At 37.5% G+C, this 22,439-nt stretch overlaps 1 protein-coding gene and 1 non-coding gene across 6 annotated transcripts in view; one reads left to right on the top strand and one right to left on the bottom strand.

Moving 5' to 3' along the window:
- The window catches only part of Atrx (ATRX chromatin remodeler), a 187,526-nt gene that overhangs the window by 27,591 nt on the left and 137,496 nt on the right, over nucleotides 1-22,439 (bottom strand). For all 5 annotated transcript variants that reach the window (XM_008837667.3, XM_008837668.3, XM_008837670.3 and 2 more), the window contains 5 exons: nucleotides 21,728-21,881; nucleotides 18,090-18,196; nucleotides 16,221-16,329; nucleotides 2,076-2,253; nucleotides 748-942 (listed from right to left, as the gene is read on the bottom strand). In XM_008837667.3, the coding sequence (XP_008835889.1) occupies nucleotides 748-942; nucleotides 2,076-2,253; nucleotides 16,221-16,329; nucleotides 18,090-18,196; nucleotides 21,728-21,881 (743 nt within the window). The remainder of the gene's footprint in view (nucleotides 1-747; nucleotides 943-2,075; nucleotides 2,254-16,220; nucleotides 16,330-18,089; nucleotides 18,197-21,727; nucleotides 21,882-22,439) is intronic.
- On the top strand, nucleotides 15,498-15,683 carry LOC115071164. The gene has a single exon (XR_003850273.1). It is a non-coding gene; the product is annotated as a U2 spliceosomal RNA (small nuclear RNA).

Here is a 22,439-nt window from a genome sequence, read left to right as displayed (position 1 = left end):
AATGCAAATACAGGAGTTTTGATATCTTAAGATGCCGATTTCAATTCCTTTGGATACATACCTAGAAGTGAAATTTCTGGTTCAACAGCAGCTCTATTTTTCATTTCTGAAGAACCTTCATACTGTTTTCAGTTGTGGCTACACTAATTTATACTCTCACAGAAAGTATACAAAGGTTCCCTTTTACCACATCCTCACCAGATCCAACACTTAGTATCTTTTGTTTCTTTGATTAACAGCCATCCTAACAGATATGAGGTAGTATCTCATCATGGTTTTGATTTGCAGCTCGCCAATGACTAGTGATGATGGGCACCTTTTCATATACCTATTGAGCACTTGCTGGTTCTTAATTGCTCTACGACAGAAAAGAATGCTAAGGAAGAGATAGTTTACTTATTAGTTGAATTAGTTAAATTATCCATGACCTCAACTGGAAGTTTATTAAAAAAAATCTTAATTATTTCCTTTCAGGTTCCTACTGTGATTTCTTTCTAGATGGTGGAAATTATATTTGGTATAAAACATGTATTTCAGAAATACTATCTTTTCGTGGTGCTATATGGAGAAGCAATCAAGCATGCTTTCATTTATAATTACTTAGGCAAAGTTTATTAAATAACAAATTTAGTCTCTGAAAATTTGTGAGGTACAGTCTTAATCAGATGCCTCACTTTCACTGTAGTAGTGAAAAATTCCTTTGTCCATTTCATTTTGTGGTTAGGCAAATGCTCTAAATATACTTACCTTCGGCAACATAGGGGTATCCCTTTTCTTCTTCTTTTCTGAATTAGGGTCATCTAACAAGTCTGGCTCAAAGGTATAAAGCTCAGTAAGCTCATTCATGGTAAAATGACGCTCAACTTGCTGTTGATCAACAACTCGAAAAGACAGTGACTGCTTAGTTACCTGACGATCATAAATCTTATCTTCCATGGTTCCCTTCATAAAAAAAAAAGGAACAATATACAAGTAGGTAAAATTATCAACATGAAACTTAATTTCATGTTAATATATTTCCATGAAGAATCACTACCAATGTTACATCATTCATGAAAGATTTCACGTGCTCAGGAAAATTTACCATGACACATTAAGAAAATTATATCCTAAATTATGTGACCAAAATGCATCTGTGTGCTGCTTTAGGTATTTCTGTACTTGATGAAAGTTAGAGAGCAGACAGACACAAGAGTATATCAAAATAAAGGGTACATGAAATAAGCAAGTAGGTAGAAAAAAAAAAGAAAGTAGGTGGGAAATAAAATTAGAATGCAAGAGAGTGATTGAATTCCTTCTTAGTGTAATATAATAAGCTAACAACCACAAAACTGCCTTTATATTAAATGTTACTTTCTATGTTTCAGTACAGAAAACTAATATGAAATATCAAATTCATTACTTCTTTGATTTTGTTTATTTTTCTTACATTTGAGTTGGGGGTGGCTGATTTTGGTTTTGTTTTTAGACAGGAATCTATGTATCCCAGGCTACCCCTGAATTCACCATCCTCCTGCCTCCACCACCTTTATGCTGAGATTACAGCTGTATGCCAACACAGCTGGCTTCTGTCTATCTTTTAATACCTGGGTTTATATTTAAAGGAAATTACATTAATAGTCTTATCTAAAAAGCATCAGTCTTTTATAATGATTTTAGGTTACTATTAAGAATTCAAATTTTCTTTTTATTTACTCACATTTTCAAATTAAAAGATTACTGATGGCCACTGGGAAAACAATGACCTTTCTTCTATAAGCAAATTAATTTTAGTGATTGGTCTTTTGATGCATGCTAAGTAAATACAGCAGAAATGTTTAACTTTCCTCATCACATAAAACAATCTCAATCTGAAAAGATGACATTACAGAAGTTGCAAAATAGAAAATTATGAGGCCAAACTTGACTTCTGCTTTATATGGAAAATATTTTCAACTTTGTCTCTCTGTAATATATCTATACCCTACACACCTAAAATTTATTGGTCTCATCTATACATGTTCTGCACCTCTAGAATATTATTTGTTTCATCCCACTTTTCAATATGAAAAAGAAATTATAAATTATAAACCTACCTGAGCTAAGAACCTATATACATAAACAGGCTTAGTTTGTCCAAAGCGATAAACTCTGAATATGCTCTGGATGTCATAAGATGGATTCCAAGAAGCATCAAATATAATCACTCGATTAGCAGCTACCAGATTAATCCCAAGAGATCCTGCTTTGGTGGAAATGATAAACAATCGCCCTCTGAAAATAAAAAAAATGAAATGCTTAGTTTTGATATAACTTTTTGAGGCAGGGTCTTCCTGTAGCCCCAGCTGGTCTGGAACTCGGCATGTAGACAAGGTTGTTCTTGAACTCACAGGTATCCATCTGCCTCTCCCTCCCAAGTGCTGGGATTAAAGGTGTGCACCACCACGCCCGGCTTGATATAACTTTTTTAGTCCTAAATTAGTTTTGTGAAAATCAGGAGTTCAGAAAATACACTGCATTTTAGCCCAGGAGTTTGAGAAACAGCCTAGGCAACAGTGAGATTCCATTCCCATAACAAAACAACAAACAGTAGCTTATTAAATTTCACACAAATTTACAACAGTAATAAAGTAGTAAAGAGAGTTCCTTTGTATATTATCTTTTACAGGGTTTCCTTCAATGGTATAACTAACATATCTACCGTACATTTCAAAACCAGGAAACTGATGGTATAAATTGAAGTATGGAGCACTTTTGGATTTCGCTAGTTTTTGTTTGGTGTATATTTCTCTGAAATTTTATTTTTAAAAAAGTAGAACCATGTCAGCATTGTCATATGCAGGATACAGAATTGTTTCATTGTTACAAAAGAAAAAAATTACATACCTTCTTTGCATTATTATTTACCATTCACTCTAACCCTAAACCTTGGCAACCACTGATTTGTTCTCCAGCTATGTAATTTTGTCACATCAAGAATGCTATGAGGCACTGGGGATATAGCTCAGATGGCAGAGTCAATTCCTAGCATGCACAAAACCTTGGGTTCAATCCCCAACACCTCCAACAGTGGTGTGGTGGGGCACACCTGCAATCCCAGAACTTCAAGATCATCCTTGCTATGTACAGTGTGTTCTTGGCCAGTCTGGGACACACGAGACCCTGACTCAAAAAGAAAGAGAAAGCTATACGAAAAGAACTATAAAATAAAAGATTGGTGGGGGTTTTTATCCCATTTGGCACAATGTCCATGAGATCTAGGCATGTTTTTATTTGGGTCAATACCCATACTGAAATTAGTATACCGTTCACATGTTACAGGACATTTGGGTTGATTCCAGTTTCAGACCCATCAAACCCAGGGCTTCGTGCATGCTAGGCAAGCACTCTACCAACTAAACTACATAACCAGCCATGATATTTTTAAATTTTGCTTTTACTTGCTTATTTTATTTGTAGTTCATTTATTTAGAGACGTCTTGTTATTATTCCATTGCACATTTTGTAATCCCTAAGAGTTGGGGAGGTGGAGGCAGATAGGTCAGAACTTCATGGTCATCATCAGCTACAGAGGGAGTCCGAGGCCAGACTAGGATACACGAGATCCTACCTAAAAAACATACACCCGTACCCCATCTCTTCTGTCGTGGGTATTGGCCTATTTTTTTCTCTTGGCACCCCAGACCTCTGGACTGCTCCCTTGGCCCAGACTCCCCACTGCTTCCTGATCCTTTGCACCCAGACCAACCCAATTCCTGGATCTAGTCCCTGGGAGCCCTCTGGGCCTGTTCCTTCCCCTACCTCGCCTTCGCATCGCTGGCTGGCCCAGCCCCAGCTTCCTAGGGCCAGCATCTTTCCTGGGTAAGTTTGGGCACGCCCACTGCACCTTGATGCCACAGCCTAGTTCACCCTCCCAGCTCCGCCACCCCTTCTCTCCTGCTACCACAGGCACAGGCACATTTCTTCTCTTGGCACCCCAGACCTCTGGACTACCTTCTTGGCCCAGGCTCCCCACTACTTCCTGATCCTTTGCACCCAGACCAACCCAATACCTTGGTCTGGTTGCTTGGAGCCCTCAGAGCCTGTTCTCTCCCCCACCTCCCCTGTGCATGCCTGAGACAGGCCCTCTTCCCTGACCAACACAGCCCCCAACTTCCTGAGTCCAGCATCTTTCCAGGGTAAATTCGACCATGCCCACTGCACCTTGACTCCCACAACCTCGTTCACCCTCCCGGCTCTCCCACCCCATCTACTTCAGGGGTGGGCACTGGGCCATTTCTTCTCTTAGCACCCCAGACCTCTGGACAGCCCTCTTGGTCCAGTCTCCCCACTGCTTCCTGATCCTCTGCACCAAGACCAAACCAATTCCTCCATCTAGTCCCCTGGAGCCCTCGGGGTCTGTTCCCTCCCCCAACATGCTATTACATACCTGAGACCAGCTGTCATCCCTGGCTATCCCACACCCCCAACCTGGATTTCTGAGACCATCCTCCTTCCCTGCTTCCTCTGGGGTCCTGAGACCAACCTACTTCCCTGACTGCCTGAGAGGGCTGAATCCAACCTCTACCTACCAATCCTCCCAAATTGTACTGTGCCTGCTGACTATATGGATCCAGATCTTAGGAGCAAGCCTGAGAGCATCTGATCCTCATCCGACATGGACCTCTGTGAGAACTCCTGAGCAGCAGGACAAAACCAATTTGGCCACTCCAATATAAAATCAAAAGAGAAAACCTGAGGCCTAGACCAACCAGCTTTGCATGCCCAACAAGTAAACCACAAAGGCACATAAAGTTTACAATAAGAGGGAGACCTAAACTCAACAAAGGAAGGCTTGAGTCTCACACAAGAACCAGAAACTACAATTCAAAATAACAATTATAAACATGATAAAATAATTTAGTGAATTTAAAGAACATACAAACAAAGGAATCAAAAAACTGAAAGAAGATAGGGATAAACTGCTGAATGAATTCAGAAGAGTTAAGAATACTGAAGAATACTCAGGCTGAAATGCAGAAGTAAGTGAAACACTCAAAAAGCCAATTAGAAACAACAGGAGAAAGCCTCACCACTAGGATGACTGAAATGGAAAACAGAATATCAGGACTGGAAGATAAAGTGGATGAATTAGACCACTCAAGCAAAGATCATGAAAAATTCAAGAAAACACAAGAATGGAATATGCAGGAATTGTGTGACACCATAAAAAGACCAAACTTATGGATCATAGGCATAGAGGAAGGAGAAGAATCTCAGGATAATGGTATGAACCAGAACTTCAACAAGATTGTAGAAGAAAATTTCCCAAAATTAAAGAAAGACAGGCCCATATAAATACAAGAAGCACACAGAACACCAAATAGACAGGACCTGAAAAGAAACTCTCCACAGCACATCATAGTATAAAACACTAAATGTACATAAGAAAGAAACGCTGCAAAAGAGAAACAAATCACATATAAAGGAAAACCCATTAGGATTACAGCTGACTTTTCAGTGCAAACTATGAAAGCCATAAGAGTCTGGACCAAAGTATTCCCAGTTTGAAATGACCACAGATGCCAACCCAGATTACCATACCCAGACAAAATGTCTATTATAGTTGAAGGGGAAAGAAAAAAATCTTCCATGACATAAATAGGCTGAAAGAAGTCATGTCCACAAAACCAGCCCTTCAGAGAGTTCTTGAAGCAATACGGAGAGCTAAAGGAAGGAATGCCTGATACCCAAGGGGTAAGAGAAAGAAACTTAATGAAGGTATGACTGTGGAAACGCACAGCTATACCAACAATGTGAACAGAAATCAAAACGACAGGAATCAATACACATCTTTCATTAATAACTTTAAATATCAATGGACTGAACTCACCAGTCAAAAGCCACAGACTAGTTGAACAGATTAAGAAACAAAACCCATCTTTTTGTTGTCTGCAAGAAACTCATCTCACTTTCAAGGACAGGCACTACCTTAAGGTGAAAGGATGGAAAAAAATATTTCAAACAAATGGTACTAAGAAAAAAGCAGGAGTTGCAATTCTAATATCTGACAAAGCAAACTTCAAACTAAAACTACTCAGAAGAGATAAAGAAGGCCAATTCATTCTGATCAAAGTAACAATCGACCAAAAAGATACTACAATCATGAACATATATTCACCAAACTCTGGTGCACCCAACTTCATAAAAACAGTACCACAGGACTTTAAGACCCAGATTAATCACAACTCATTAATAGTAGGGGACTTCAATACCCCATTGTCTCCATTAAATAGGTCAACAGGACAGAGAATTAACTGAGAGACATCTGAATTAAACAATACCATACATCAAATGGGCCTAACAGACATCTACCAAATATTCCACCCAATCACCAAAGAATGTACTTTCTATTCAGTACCCCAGGAAACCTTTTCCAAAGCCAACCACACACTGGGGCACAAAACAAGGCTCAACAAATACAAAAAGACAGAAATAATTCCATGCATTCCCTCAGACTACAATGCAATGAACCTTAGTATCAACATTGGAAGAAACCCTAGTAACTACAGGAACACAAGACGACTAAACAACACACTTCCGAATGATGAATGGGTCAAAGAAGAAATTAAGTAAAACATAGAAGTATTCCTGGAACTAAATGGACAGTACAACACAATAAAACCTCTGGGACAAAGTTGAAAGAAATCCTTAGAGGAAAGTTTATAGCTTTAAGTTCCTACATTAAAAAATCAGAAAGAACACAAATAAATGACTTAACATTACAACTCAAGACACTTGAAAAGCAACAACAAATGAAACCCAAACCCAGCAGATGAGAATAAATAACAAAAATCAGAGCAGAAATTAATGAAATAGAAACAAAGAAAACAATACGAAAAAAAAAAAATCAATGAATCCAAGAGCTGGTTCTTTGAAAAGATAAACAAGATTGATAGACCCTGAGCGCAGTTAACCAAAAGAAAGAAAGAGCACCTCCACATCAACAAAATCAGAGATGAAAGGGGAAACATTCCAACAGACACCCAAAAGATCCAGAACATCATAAAGGAATACTTTAAAAACCTATACACTACTAAATTTGAAAACCTAAAAGAAATGGATGGGTATCTACAAGCATGGGAACACCAAAACTTAACCAAGAAGAGATCAAGGACTTAAACAGCCCAATAATGCATAAGGAAATTGAAACAGTAATACAAAACCTCCCAACTAAAAAAAGCCCAGCACCAGATGGATTTGCAGCATTTAAAGACCACCAACCAATACTACTTATTCAAAATGACAGAAACAGAGGGAGAACTCCCAAATTCCTTCTATGAAGCCAGTATCACTCTAATACCAAAGCCAGGTAAAGATACAACCAAAAACAAAAATTATAGACGCATATCCTTAATGAACATAGATGCAAAAATTCTCAACAAGATACTTGCAAACCACATACAGACACACATAAAAAAGATCATCTATCATGATCAAGTCGGCTTTATTCCAGAGATGCAGGGATGGTTCAATACAAATGGACTCAAAGACAAGAACAACATGGTCTTCTCAATAGATGCAGAGAAGGCCTTTGCAAAATTCAACATGCATTTATGTTCAAAGTCCTAGGATGAATTGGACTGCAGGGAACATACCTCAACATAATTAAAGCCATATGCAACAAACGCACAGCCAACATCATTCTAAATGGAAAAAAACTGGAAGCATTCCCATTCAAATCAGGAACTAGACAAGGCTGTCCATTATCTCCACTCCTTTTTAACATAGTGCTTGAAATTCTTGCAAGCAGTAAGACAAGAGGAAATTAAAGGAGTAATTGGAAAAGAAAAGATCAAATTATCCCTTTTTGCAGAAGATATGATATCATATCTAAGAGACACCAAAAATTCCACTAGAAAATTTCTAGAAATGATTAACAATTTCAGTAACGTGGCAGGCTACAAAATTAATCTACAGAAATCTGTAGCCTTTCTATATACCAATAACAAGCAGTCAGAGAAAGAGTACATGGAAACACACCCTTTCATAATAGTCTCAAAAAAAATCTCAGAATAAACCTGACCAAAGACATTAAAGACCTCCACAATGAAAATTTTAACTCTTTAAAGAAAGAGACTTAGGAAGACATCAGAAGATGGAAGGACCTCCCATGCTCGTGGATTGGAAGAATTAATATTGTGGAAATGACCATCCTACAAAAGCCATTTATAGATTCAATACAATGCCAATCAAACATCCCATGACATTCTTCACAAAATTAGAAAAAAAAACATCCTAAGATTCATATGGAAGCACAAAAGACCCCAGATAGTCAAATCAACCCTGAGCACTAAGAGCAATGCCGGGGGGATTACTATACCAGATTTCAAGCTGTATCACAGAGCTATAGTCATAAGAACAACATGGTACTGGCACATAAAAAGATCCATAGACCAATGGAACAAAATTGAAGACCCAAATATGAGTAAATGCTATTTCAGCCACCTGATATTTAACAAAGGGGCCAAGAACATTAACTGGAGGAAAGAGAGCATGTTCAGCAAATGGTGCTGGCAAAATTGGATCTCCACCTGTAGAAGAATAAAACTAAACCCGTCTTTCACCTTGCACAAAAGTCAACTCCAAATGGATCAAAGACCTCAATGTGAAGCCTAAAACTCTGAAACTGTTAGAAGAAAACACTGGTAACAACCTACAAGATATAGGTATAGGAAAGGATTTTCTAAACCGGACATCAGTTGCTCAGGAAACAAGGTCAAGAATCAACAAATGGGACCTCATTAAACTAAAAGGCTTCTGTACAGCAAAAGAAGCAACCAAGGAAGTGAAGAGAAAACCCAGAGTGGGAGGAAATCTTCACCAGCAACACATCTGACAGAGCTTTAACATCCGGAATATACAATGAACTCAAGAAACAAAGAATCAAGAAAGGAAGTAACCCAATTAAAAGATAGGCTAAGGAGCTGAACAGAGAGTTCTCAAAAGAAGAATAAAGATGGCTATGAAGCATCTTAAAAAGGTGTTCAACATCATTAGTAATTAAGGAAATGCAAATTAAAACCACTTTAAGATTTCATCTTACCCCAGTCAGACTGGCTAAGATCAAGAGAACAAATGATACCAAATGTTGGAGAGGATGTGGGGAAAGGGGAACACTCATTCACTGCTGATGGGATTGCAAACTTGTTCAACCCCTGTGGAAAGCAGTCTGGAGAACTCTTTAAAAACTACAAATGAACCTACCATTTGACCCAGTTAGACCACTCCTTGGCATACATCCAAAGAACTCATCCTTGTTTGTTGCTGCTCTTTTCACAATAGCTAAGAGATGGAAGCAACCTAAGTGTCCCTCGACTGACGAGTAGATAGTGAAAATGTGGTTCATTTATACAATGGAGTTTTACTTAGCAGTAAAGAAAGAGGAAATCATGAAATGTGTGATAAATGGATGGAATTAGAAACTGTTCTACTAAGTGAAGTAACACAGACTCAGAAAAACAAATGACATATGTTCTCCCTCATATGTGGATACTAGCACCAAATCCTTATAAGTGGGTATGCATTCAGACATAACTACAGGAACCAGGAAAAGGCACCAGAGAGGTAATGGAAAAGAAAGAATCTGAAAGAGAACAGTAGGAAACAGGTGTTAATAAGGGAGATATAGATAAAAAATGGGGTTATTTTAAGGGGAGGGGGGAGTGAGGGCTATACAAGGAACCTTGGGGATAAATGGAAAGAAGGAGCTCAAGCGAGGTAGGACCATAGGAGAAGGGTATTATTAAGGGAGAAATGGGAAAAATGGGGACACTTTATATAGGAAAACCATGGTGGAAGCGTTAGATAATGAGAGAGATAAATAATGCCTCGATAGTTTTAAAAATCCAGAGGAAACTATATACAACTAGCTCAAGGAACAAAATATATGTCTAGTCAAGGTTTATCTTAGAATATTTTATTTTTGCCCAAGCTTTATCTACATAGCACATTGCAATTAAAAGTACCAGACTGGTAGAACTAACCTTCTTGGATATTTAACAGCCATACTTTGAGGCCTATACTAATCTCGTCAGAGAGACTTAAAAGGACAGTTTTTGCTCCTTGCCCTCTAAAGTCAACTAAGTTCCAGGGGACTATGGAGTATCTCTCCAAATGTCCTGTAACTGTGGTGAGTCACCTGTCCCCTTGAGCAAGGAGGCCATGGAGAATCCACCAGATGGACTTGAACCAGTGTCCAGTCTACAAAGAGGAGGGTCAACACAGAGGAAACATTTCCTCCATGCTTCCAAGTGAAGCCAGCCATGGTCGAGTAGGACCTTTGACTTATCTTCACATAGATGGAACTGGTAAAGATGTCCTGTAACTGTGGTGAGTCACCTGTCCCCTTGAGCAAGGAGGCCATGGAGAATCCACCAGATGGACTTGAACCAGTGTCCAGTCTACAAAGAGGAGGGTCAACACAGAGGAAACATTTCCTCCATGCTTCCAAGTGAAGCCAGCCATGGTCGAGTAGGACCTTTGACTTATCTTCACATAGATGGAACTGGTAAAGAAAAGGGCTCCTCCCTTCCTCCTAATCCCATGTGACCCCTGAGGAACAAATCCTTAAACGACCTTAAGTGTAAATATAAACTGATTTATTTGGGCCAAATGTATGGTCTTAAACAGCCCAAAGGAAAGTACAACCAAAGAGTAAAGTGATCAGTATATTTCTTTAAGAGTTCAAGGGATTACACTTCTAAAGGCTACATAACAAGAAACAATGCCAGACAGGAGATACCTTCCTTCCGGTTGTTGGCCAGGGTGGCCCAAGAGACTCCCAGACAGTAACACAGCAGAGAACTCAGAAGATGAACAGCAGACCCCAATCATATCTAAAGAAACTTTGGCAACTGATTGCTGCTAGATGAGGAAGAGCTGATCTTCCTAAAACAAGGGACTCTAGACAGGCTGACTAGACTCAACGGATGGGCTTGCACTGTGGAACGGCTGGGGGCACTGACAAAATAGCAGACAGCAACAGGGATGACAAAGTATAAGGGCTCCAGTGGGGGGGGCAGGGCTATGGGAGGGTGTCATTTGGGATGCGGGTATGAAAAGGAGTAAGATTGTTTGGGATGTTCTGTATGAAATACACACACACACAAAAAAAAAACAAAAATAAACAGAAACAAATAAAAGCTCATTTAAAGATCTGTTTTGTTTCTTGGTGTGTAAACAATGTTGCAACATTGTTCAATCCAAGACATTCTTCAGAGTAAGGTTTGGCTTAGCTTAAAATTACTGGGAATAGAAAGATCATCAGTACATCTCTTAGAATATGGTCTAATGGGCTAAGTGCTCAGAACATTCTTCAGAGTAAGGTTTGGCTTAGCTTAAAATTACTGGGAATAGAAAGATCATCAGTACATCTCTTAGAATATGGTCTAATGGGCTAATAGTGCTCAGATGGAAATTCTTAGCTCTCCCAAAGGTCAGTTAGGTGAAAGCAATGAGTATTTTTGTACTTCTCAGGAAACCAAATGCTTTCCCCTTAGAAAGCTGAAATGAATTTATTAAAAGGGAATAGGATACAGACATTCACCAGTGCAACAGATTCAAGATATATCATTCAAACACACAAAGACTGATCTGAAACTTTAGAGAAAACAAAAATAAACTGTTTAAGCAATCTGAATTTTGGGTATTAAAACAATATATAAACTCCCTGGATATGTAGCACAATAAGGACATGTCAAGTGTTATGGAGCTCTGAAATACAAATACATTATTTGGGGATGTTGTTAATCAGTATCATATAACAAGATATTTTTATACCTTTATCAATCATGAGGAAATTGATATTGCCACTCAACAGTAGTTATAGAATAGATGATCTGAGCAAGGATTAAGCACCAAGGTAATTTGGACATTATGGAAGTGTAACATCAATGGAATAAATATCTGTTCTTTAAAATATCCATTGTGTGAATAAGCATAACAGATTTCCCACACTTTACAGTTTAAAGTGCACCACCTTGTACTTTTCCTTATTTAACTTTTACACCATCTTCTGCATTGGGTACTACTATCTGTAATGTACAGATGATAAAATTAAATCTTGAAAAATTCATTAGCTTGGCAAAAAGCTGATTAACAGAAAATTCTTCATTTTAAATTGAATTCTCAGGTGTGAGTTCCAATTCCTATACTTCAGTTGTCGTGTTGATTATAAAATTTTATTCCAGGAGAATGTCTTCATTTAAACTAATGATGGGGCAATGCATCAGTCCACGTTCCTTCAAAACACAACATAAAAGGGTTTCAGATCATTTAGTCAATAGGCAACTGGTTCCATTGCTTTCAGGCCTCTGGCAAGACAGAAACATCATTGCAAAATAGCATGGTGGAGGAAAGCTGCTCAGTTCATGACAGCAAAGCTGCTCACTTCATGGAAGCCAAGAAGCATCGATTCCAAGAGAGGTCAAGACATAAGGTACCCTTCAGGAATATGCTCCAACTGACATTTTTTATCCAACCAGGTACCATTGCTTAATAACCTAATCAACTATGAATTCATGAATTAATTCATGAGGTCAGTGTCCTTATGATCCAATCACCCCTCTCAATTGCACTAGCAGCCAGAGACTAAGCATCCAACACATGAGCCTTTTGGAAGGCACTTCATAGCTAAAGCATAACGGGCAGTAAGCTGGACAGAATCAGTGAAGGTTCTCTATACAAAGAAACTTAGAAATCCAAAATTATCAAGAAGTGAGGTTTTCCAGTTGTTGAAACTTTGTGGGATGGTTGACATGTTGATATGTATTCATCCATTTTGTGACAATGTAAATAACTCATCTGGAAAGGTAATTGAATTTTAGTGACTTTTGGAGTAACCCAAAGAAATATCTGTTGCTTGATAACTCAACAAGCTTCCAAACCAGAATTCTAGCCATTGATTATGATGATTCAGTAATAATATATATATATATATGTGTGTGTATATATATATATATATATATGTAAACCAAACTTATACTGAATTCAAGATGTATCAAGGGTGTCACTAGAAAAAAAAAATCCGTGAACGAGAGCTTACTGTATTACTTGCTTTTTCTGCCTAGAGTCAATGCCAAGAAAAAAATTCTATCAGTGGTATTGATAAATTTAGCTATTGATGATATATATTTTTAAATGTAAGTTGATCTCCCATTCCGTACATATAGACAGAAAGCCAAAAGTCACAGATAAAATAGAAAGTAAATAAATTGAGAAGCATAAGTCAAGAAAAAAACACTCTCATTTCTTGGAGTCTTCAGTAAAGACAAAGAAATAAGCAGATGAGACTCTCTTAACTGGAAAAGGAGAATACAAGAATGTATAACCTCTTTAAACACCTACATGATCATCAGATTTCTATTACACATAGATAGTAGGTAGAAAAGATAACTCTTGTGAGAGTAACTCTAGAACCATTCTAGTATGCTAAGGCAGAAATCAAATGGCACTGAAAACACAGTGGACAGTAACAAGGATGACAGAGTATACGGGCTCCAGTGGGGGTGGGGGGGAGAGGCTACGGGAGGGTGACATTTGGGATGCAGATATAAAGATGAATAAGATTGTTTGGGATGTTCTGTATGAAATACATACAAAAAAAATCAATAAATAAAAAATGAGTTATATTTAAAGAAGCACAAAAATTTCCTTCATGTTTATTAGTAGATATGAAAAACATTACCATTGAAATCTACCTGATGAATTTTTATCTGTGCTCAGGTGTCAAGGATCTCAGAAAATAACTGTGACTAGTAATAATCAGATATATAGAGATTAGAGATGCATGTGCAAACATCTAAGTGTTAGTTGCATTAAAAATGAGGGTTTTATTGTATGAAACAGTATAATTTAAAATGAAATGGGAATCTTTTTTAAAGGTTAAAACCTTGGGCTGGAGAGATGGCTCAGCAGTTAGAAGCACTGACTGCTCTTGCAGAGGACCCGGGCTTGATTCCCAGGACCCACATGGTGGCTATGAATCGTCCTTAATTCCAGTTCCAGGAGAATCCCAAAGCCCTCTTCTGACCTGCACGGCACTGCATGGCACAGGCGCACTCACATACATGCAGGCAATACACTCATACATTTTAAAAAATAAAAATAATTTTTTTTCAAAAAAGGTTAAAACCTCAATTTTTTGTCTTATACAGTTTATACTGAGAACAATAATATATAACTGTATTAATTCAACACTGTGAACCTAAAAATTACAGTCAATTTTGAAAGACGTACATCTTTGCTCTGGAAACTGTTATTGACTACGTCAATACTGTTGTAATGAAATGCTTCTACTAATTATGTGGCTATTAAATAAATTTTTAAAAATAAAAAAAACAAAAACAAACAGCCAAGCATGGTGGCACATGCCTTTAATCCTAGCAATCAGGAGGCAGAGGTAAGCAAATCACTGTGAAATCAAGACCAGCCTGGTCTACATAGTCAGGCCAGCTTGGTGGGGGGGCTATAAAGAGACCCTGTCTCAAAAAACAACTCCAAACCAAAACAGAATAAAACAACAACAACAAAACAACTTAACCAAGGACTGTGAAAACTATTAAAAATTGATTCCAGGCCACACAAGACAATTATCTTAAAGCAATTATATTAAAGTTTATCTTACTGTGCCTTTCAGACTGCTTTAGCATAGACTGCATTTATATTCTAGTTTTAAAAACTTACTGAATTATTAGAAATTAAAATACACATGAATTTACTGTTTAAGGAGTTTGATAAAAAATTATATATTTTTATAAGTCAACTATACTCAAAATAATTTTGAAAGCTCTCATATTCTATACATTTTAATAGCTAATATTCTTGCTATTATCTAACTAGAATTTCTCTAACCATAAGCCTTGATCTAATCCATAACTATGCTTGAATTAAGACAAGCTTTAAGTTGGGAGTGATGGTGTACTCTGATCTCAGTAATAGCAGGAAGAGACAGGTGAATCTCTGTGACTTTAAGGCCAGCCCAATTTACATAGCGAGTTTCAGGCCAGTCATGGCTACACAATGAGAGTCTGTCTCAAAAAAAGAGAAAAGAACAAAACAAAAGACATGTTTTATGCATACAGGACAATACTCTTCATATCTTAAAATATTTATTAAGCCATACCTTGGCCATCTTTCCAATAAATAGCCCCATCTCTTTTCCCTTTTCTCAAAGGCCATACTTTCAAGCCTTTGTGAATAATGCGCATGTGTGTGTATGTTTATATATAAATTTTTCTTTTCCAAATGTAGCTTGACTTTGGCAATTACTAACAGTAAAAAATACCAACTATGCACACACAAAGCATGCTTTATAGAATCAGCTTTACACAACAGATAAGAAATCAAGAAAACTTTACTATCTTTAAATTTTTCAATAATTGGTCCAAAGATGATCCTAAAAATCAATAATAGATACATTAGAGTTATATTTTGTACAATTTATGATTGGAGAAAAGCAAACTAAAAATTACATGAGGATTGCTTCTCAACATTTGACTAAGATCAAGTACAGTATCTGTTCTTATCTAATGGCTGATGTACCCTCTATCTGAGGACAATATACTAAATGGATTTGTGGTTCTGGGAGACAGAATAGGAGCTTGCTCCATCCACTCCATGCATTGATCTAGTATGGCAGCACCTTCTAGAACAGCGCAACACCACCTTTAGGGGAGTGTGAATGAATGAACAAATTAATGAATCGATCAATTAAATAACTTTTGTAGAAACATGACAATACTAAGTGCTGAGAATGATGCAGACCTGAAACTCTTACACTGCTATAAGGAATACAAAGCTGTATTGTTACTTTGGAAAACTGACAATCTAATACAAAGATAAAGATAAACATAAAATTATCATACAATCCAGAAACTACAATCCTAGACTATCATTACACTTATATGTAGCCCTGAAACTCACTATGTAGACCAGGCTGGCCTCAAATTCACTGAGATCCCATGCCTCTGCCTGGGATTGAAAGTACGGGCCACCATGCTCAAATACATTTTACTAAGTGAAAGAACTGAATATAAGCTACAATGTATATGATTCCATAAGTGAATTTGGGGCTGAAAGGTGTGATTAACCTGGTTTTGGTCTTGATCCTATCTTCCATGTATTGAAAAACAAGAGAACATATTAAAGAGTGAATTTCACTGAAGCTAAGAATCTCTATTCACACAGGAAGTGTTTCATACCTCACATTAGTTTCATCATTAAATTCTTCAGCCCATTTCTTCCTCGACTGTGCAGTAGTAGAACCATCTAAGCGGTAATAGTCAATATTTCGGAGCCACTTCCCTTCACCTGAAATTTTAATAAGGAAACACAGAAAGGAATTTGATACATTACTCTGCTAGTAGTGGTAGACTTTCCTCTTTGAGTACCATTTAAAAGTGGGTGAAATCCAGAAGGATGGCTGAGTGAGTAGAGGCTCTTGCTGCCAAACTTGACAACCTGAATTTGATCTCTAAGACCCACACGGTGGAAGGAGGCATCCCCCAAGCTACCCTCTGATCTCCACTCATGCACCCATACACATATGCACACATATACATGATAAAACAAATAAATATATGTATATAAATAAATGTAATAAATTTTGAAGTAGATGATAGGCCAGAGTTAGTGGTACATGCCTATAATCTCAGCTCTATAAAGGACTGAAGGAGGAGAATTCCAAGTTACAGGCCAGCCTGAGACTACATAGCTAAACACTCTCAAAAATCAAAGATGTACCTCAGTTAGCAGAGTATTTGTCTGGCATGCATTAAGACCTGGGTTTGATCCTCAGCATGGAATAAATCCAGGAATGGTGGGGTATGCTTATAAGGCCAGTACTTGGGAGGCAGAGACAGGCAGATCTCTGTGAGTTCAAGGCCAATCTGCTCTACATAGTAAATCCAGGCCAGCTGTGACTACAGGGAAACCCTGTCTCAACCCCCCGCCCCCCCAAAAAAAGCCTGGCTGGGGCTGGAGAAATGTCTCAGCAGTTAAGAGCACTGGCTGCTCTTACAGAGGATCTGGATTCAGTTCCCAGCACCCCTATGGCAGCTAACAACCATCCATAACTCCAGTTCCAGAGTATCCCATGCCCTCTTCTGACCTCCACAGGCACTGCATGACACAAGTGCACTTACATACATGCAGGCAATACACTCATACACAAAAAATAATAATAAACAAAATATTTAAAAAATAAATAAAGCTGGGGAGATGACTCAGTGCTTGCTGTACATGCATAAGGACCTGAGTTCAGCACCTGAGTAAAAACTGGGTGTGGTGATGAGCCCTTGATTCCAGGGGCTCACTAGCCAGTCAGTCTAACTGAACTATGAGCTCCAGTTCAGTAAGAACTCTGCCTCAAAAAATAAAATGGGGGAGGGGGCTGGAGAGATGGCTCAGTGGTTAAGAACATCTGCTGTTCTTTCAGACGACCTGGGTTTGGTTTTTCAGCACCCACATGGTGGCTCACAACTGTCTGAAACCCCAGTTCCAGAGGACCCAATGACCTCTTCTGGCCTCCTTGGTCACTGCACACATGTGGTGAACATACATACAATGCAGGTAGAACACTTGCACATTTTTTAAAAGGTGGAAAGTAATTGAGAAAGTTAGCTAAGGCTGACCTCTAGCCTCCATACAAGCACAGGTGAGCACACCCACATGTTCAGCTACACATCAAAAATCAAAACAAAAAAGTGGGTAATATGGCTGGGAGGTAACTCAGTGATAGAACCCTTGCCAAGCATGAGCAAAGCCCTATGTTCCACCTCACTTAAGAAAACAGAAATGAGTTTATATATATTCTATTTGTACAAAACATATTCTTCTTCCTTTTTAAGTGTTTTGCTTTATGAGATAGAGTCACACTATATAGCGCAGGCTGGTTTAAAATTCACTATGCAACCCAGGATGTCTATGAATAAGGATAAGGAGAAAGAGCAGAATCAAGTAGTCTCTTACAGATGTGATACACTGGGTAATTTTGTTTCTTTTATTATTAAAATGTTTGTATAATGTTCAAATGAGTATTTTAAAAATTATACTAATGTAGACATGCTCACCTTTATAAATGAGAGGTTTATCCTTTTCTTCTGTTTTCTCCCTACTAGCCAATTCAAGAAAATCTTCAATCAAGTCCAAAGATATGAGAGATTGGCTAAAAACAAGACTGAAAAAAAAGATTAGTGTCATGGATTCGAAGATTCATCTAGTAAAGTTATTACTAATTATTTATAAATTTGACATAAAATTTTGCAATCAAAATCCAGAAGTCTCAGCAAGACGGACTCTGTAGAAATTAACAAGCTGATTGTAAAATTCATATGAATGCTAAGCACAAAGTAGTCAAAACAATTTTGAAAAAGAAAAGCAAATTGGAAGCCCAACTCTACATAATTTTCATACTTAAAAAGGTACAATAGTCAAGGTAATATACTACTTAAAGGATAGAAACAGATCAATGGACTAAGAGAGTACAGCTATAGACTTATTTCAAGAGTTTGATTATATTCCTCAGAATCAAACACTTCACTGAAGCAAATTATTCTGAACTACAAGCTAAATTCTTGTTGGTTCCTATAATCAGGAACATAAATTTCTAGAAATACTATTTACTTATTTGATATTAATATGGAATTTAAACTATTATGCTGGAAAAAGAGGCTGACATAAATCAATTAGCAATGAGGCTAGTCTAGGAATCACTGAGATAAGTCTCACTGAAAAAAAAGCTAAAGAGTTGTTATGACTAAATAGCAATATACTAGTGGTTTCTCTGTTAACCTATCCTAGTTGCAGATAACATAAAGAAAAATTGTCTACTAATTGATGAAAATGCTCATACCTTCATAAGCCATTTTTCTTTTACCTGCTTTATTAACATTTCATAAGAAAATATTATGGTTCTAAGGCCAAAAAGATGGCTCAATTGAGTAAAGGTGCTTGCCGGCAAGCCTGAAGACCTGAGCTGGATCCTGGGGTCCCATATGGTGGAAGGAGAAAACTGACTCCTGCAAATTGTCCTTTAACCTCCACATGTGTGCTGCATGTGGGAGTATAGAGGAGAGAAAGAAAAAAGACACTTCATCAATATTTTTTATACTCCCCATATGTGGTCTACGACACACACACCACACACACACACACACACACACACACACACACACACACACACACACACACAATAAATGTAATTTAAAAAGTTTTAAAAACGGGCCGGGCGTGGTGGCGCACACCTTTAATCCTAGCACTTGGGAGGCAGAGGCAGGCCGATCTCTGTGAGTTCAAGGCCAGCCTGGTCTACATAGTGAGTTCCGGACAGCTGGGGCTACAGGAAGACCCTGTCTCAAAAAAGACCAAAAAAAAAGTTTTAAAAGCAATCCTTATCAAATTCACACTTAACAAAGATTTAATCAAACTATAATAGTTACACAATAGAAAATAAGTTAGAAAGGTTAACCAGAAACCAGTTGTGTGTTGGAGTTACAAATAACTAGTTCAAAATAGAAAAGTTTATCGTAAGATATAATATTGGTAAGCTGAAATTTATAATAGTAGGAATACTTATACCATGAAACCAGCAAATACTAGAAATCAGGACATTTCTTTTTTGGTTGCTTCTTGCCTTTTCTTTTTATTGTAATTATTGGAAAAATGGGGATGGCTGTTAAACATTTAATGGCATATCACTCATTAAAATTACTGAAATTCTTCTACTTCTGGCCCTGTGAAATACTAAATTTTCATTTTGGTAATCCCAGCACTTGGGAGGCAGAGGCAGGTGGATCTTTGTGAGTTCAAGGCCAGTCTGATCTACATAGTGAGTTCCAGGATAGCTGGGACTACAAGGAGACCCTGTCTCAAAAAAGACCGAAAAAAAAAAAAAAAAAGATGAACTCAGGTCCTCTGGAGGAACAGAAAGTGCTCTTAACTGTTGAGCTATGTATCTTTCCAGCCCCAGAATATAACTTAGTAAGAATCTGACTGATGTACTTTGCTTATTGAGATCATTATTTTGAGATAAGTGCTGAAAAACAGAAGTGTATTCATGATAATGCTCCACAACTGAAATTATGGCATACAAAGAAACAATGAAGGAAATGAATGAAAAAAAATCTAAAAGTGGCCAGGCGTGGTGGCACACACCTTTAATCCCTGCACACAGGAGGCAGAGGTAGGAGAATTTCTGTGAGCTCAAGATCAGTAAGGTCTACATAGTTCCAGGTCAGCCAGGGATACATAGTGAGACCCTGTTCCAAAAAAAAAGTAAAAGTAATAGGAGAAATAAACATATGACTTTTTAAAAATAGGAGTAACATGAAATAGTAATGATGTCTTCAAACTACTTTGAAATGTATTAAGAAAGCACACTGAATTGATAGAGATGAATAGATAAATATGGGCATTTACTATAAAATACTTTATGCTTTTTGTGTGTCTGAAATTTTCCATAATAAAATATTGGGCAAATAATAGCACTAAGCACAATTCCAAACATGTAAAGTTTATAGTGTGAACACTGAAATCACTGAATTTTAAATCAAATAATGATCCAGTTTAGACTAGTGGTGAAACAGGTATAGAGACATGGTGTAAGGTTAAAGATGAAGTAACTAGCCTTGAATCTGAATGTCCCTTATAGGTTCATATTTTGCGAAGCTGTAAGTCTCCACCTCGTGGCACTATTTTGTGAGCTATAGAACCTTTTGGGGGTGGGTCTGGATGGCAGAAGTAGGTCACAGAGGTGGATGGGCTCTATTTGCTTCCTGGTGCAACCCATGTAAATAGTGGTTGCTTCATGCTCCCTCTGCCATGGACAGAATTGCCTGGTCACGCTTACTCCTTTATGATGGACTGAAATCCCTCAGAAACCATGAGTCAAAATAAATCTCTTTTCTTTAAGTTGTTTCTGTCAGGTATTTTGTTAGAGTGATGAGAACATGGGAAATACATATAATATCCAAAAAATTTTGTTTGTGTCACTAATGATCAAACCTAGTTTTGTGCATGCTATACAAACACTCTACCACTGAGCTATACCCCAGTCCCCAAATTAATTTTAAAACATAGAAGTTGAAAGCAGAAAAAAGCATGTCAATAGTAGTAATCATTTCTGACCTTGTAGGAACTCTAAACTCAAATATCCACTTCCTACTTCATATCCTTCATGAATAACTAACGGGCTTTTCCAAAGTTAACACAGCTTTGAAAGAGAACTTTTTATTTGTTGTAATGTACTTATTTACCCTTTAATCTCATTTTAGTAAAACACAACATAATCTATCAATGACTTAAATTGGAAGTCTAGTAGTCATTCTTTGATTATTCTTAATGTCCTATAATTGATCTAGCAATTCCTATTGTTTCTACCCCCAAACATGTTTTTTTACCCACTACTAGCTAACTATTTTGGCATATGCCTGCAATCTTGGTACCTGGGAGGCTAAGAAAGAAAGATTAAGTTCAAGATCATCTTCAAATACACTGTGAGACCCTGATACAGTGAAGAAAACCCCCAAGAATGCACTCAGAAGTAGTTGCTTATACGGAAGGCAGCTGTTTGTATTGGTAAGGCACCATAACAAAGAATCACAACTTTACATGGGAAGAAAATATAACAGATTTGTTTAAATAAACTTTTTAAACAACAGAAATGTTACCAAAATGTTCATTTACATAATAGATATATGAAAGAGCTTACACTTTATCCCCAATTTCTTCTGCCATTCGAAGAATTTCAAAAAGAAGTACCATTTTTCCAGAATGCTCTAAAACCTCAGCATCGGCATCCGTAACAAAATCTTTGTACCAGTCTGGAGCTGGGCTACTTGGGTTAGAGGTGGAAGCAGTTTTACCTAAATAAAATAAATAGAACATAAGTAAATCAGAATAAAACTGAATGAGACCAAAAGAAGCAGAACAACACAGGAAGTAAGAAGGCTAAGAGACTGATGGATATTTAGGAGAGGGGAAGGGAAGCAGACAGACAGATGGACACAAAGAAATAAAGACCACCCCAGGAGAAAGAATTCTATAGCGAGAAAGACACAAAGTGGAGGGAGATGGAAACTGGAGGAAATGCAAAATGACAGCAAGCAAGGAACAAACACTAAGAGAATGCAAGCGAGACATAGGTCCAGCAAGCAGGGATAGGGAGCTCAGAAGAGACCATAAAAGATGGAAATTCCACAGGCTGTGAAAAAAAAACCCTCAAAATATACTGTAAGAAACATGAAGCAATAAAGACAGAAAGAGAGGTCAACTAAGAAAAGCTCTTTGGGGCAGCAAATACTTCACTGGGCTACTAAAATTCTAAAAAACTCAATCAAGGATTGATCTGAAAATCACCTAATCACGTTGAATCATTTTGCTCTTATTTTTCCAACATATTTCACCATAAAAAGAGCAAGAAT

Source organism: Nannospalax galili, unplaced genomic scaffold, assembly GCF_000622305.1.
Source record: "Nannospalax galili isolate Female #2095 unplaced genomic scaffold, S.galili_v1.0 scaffold238, whole genome shotgun sequence".
NCBI lineage: Eukaryota > Metazoa > Chordata > Mammalia > Rodentia > Spalacidae > Nannospalax > Nannospalax galili.
Note: the sequence above shows the minus strand (reverse complement) of the source record. Positions and strands in the feature narration are given on the sequence as shown.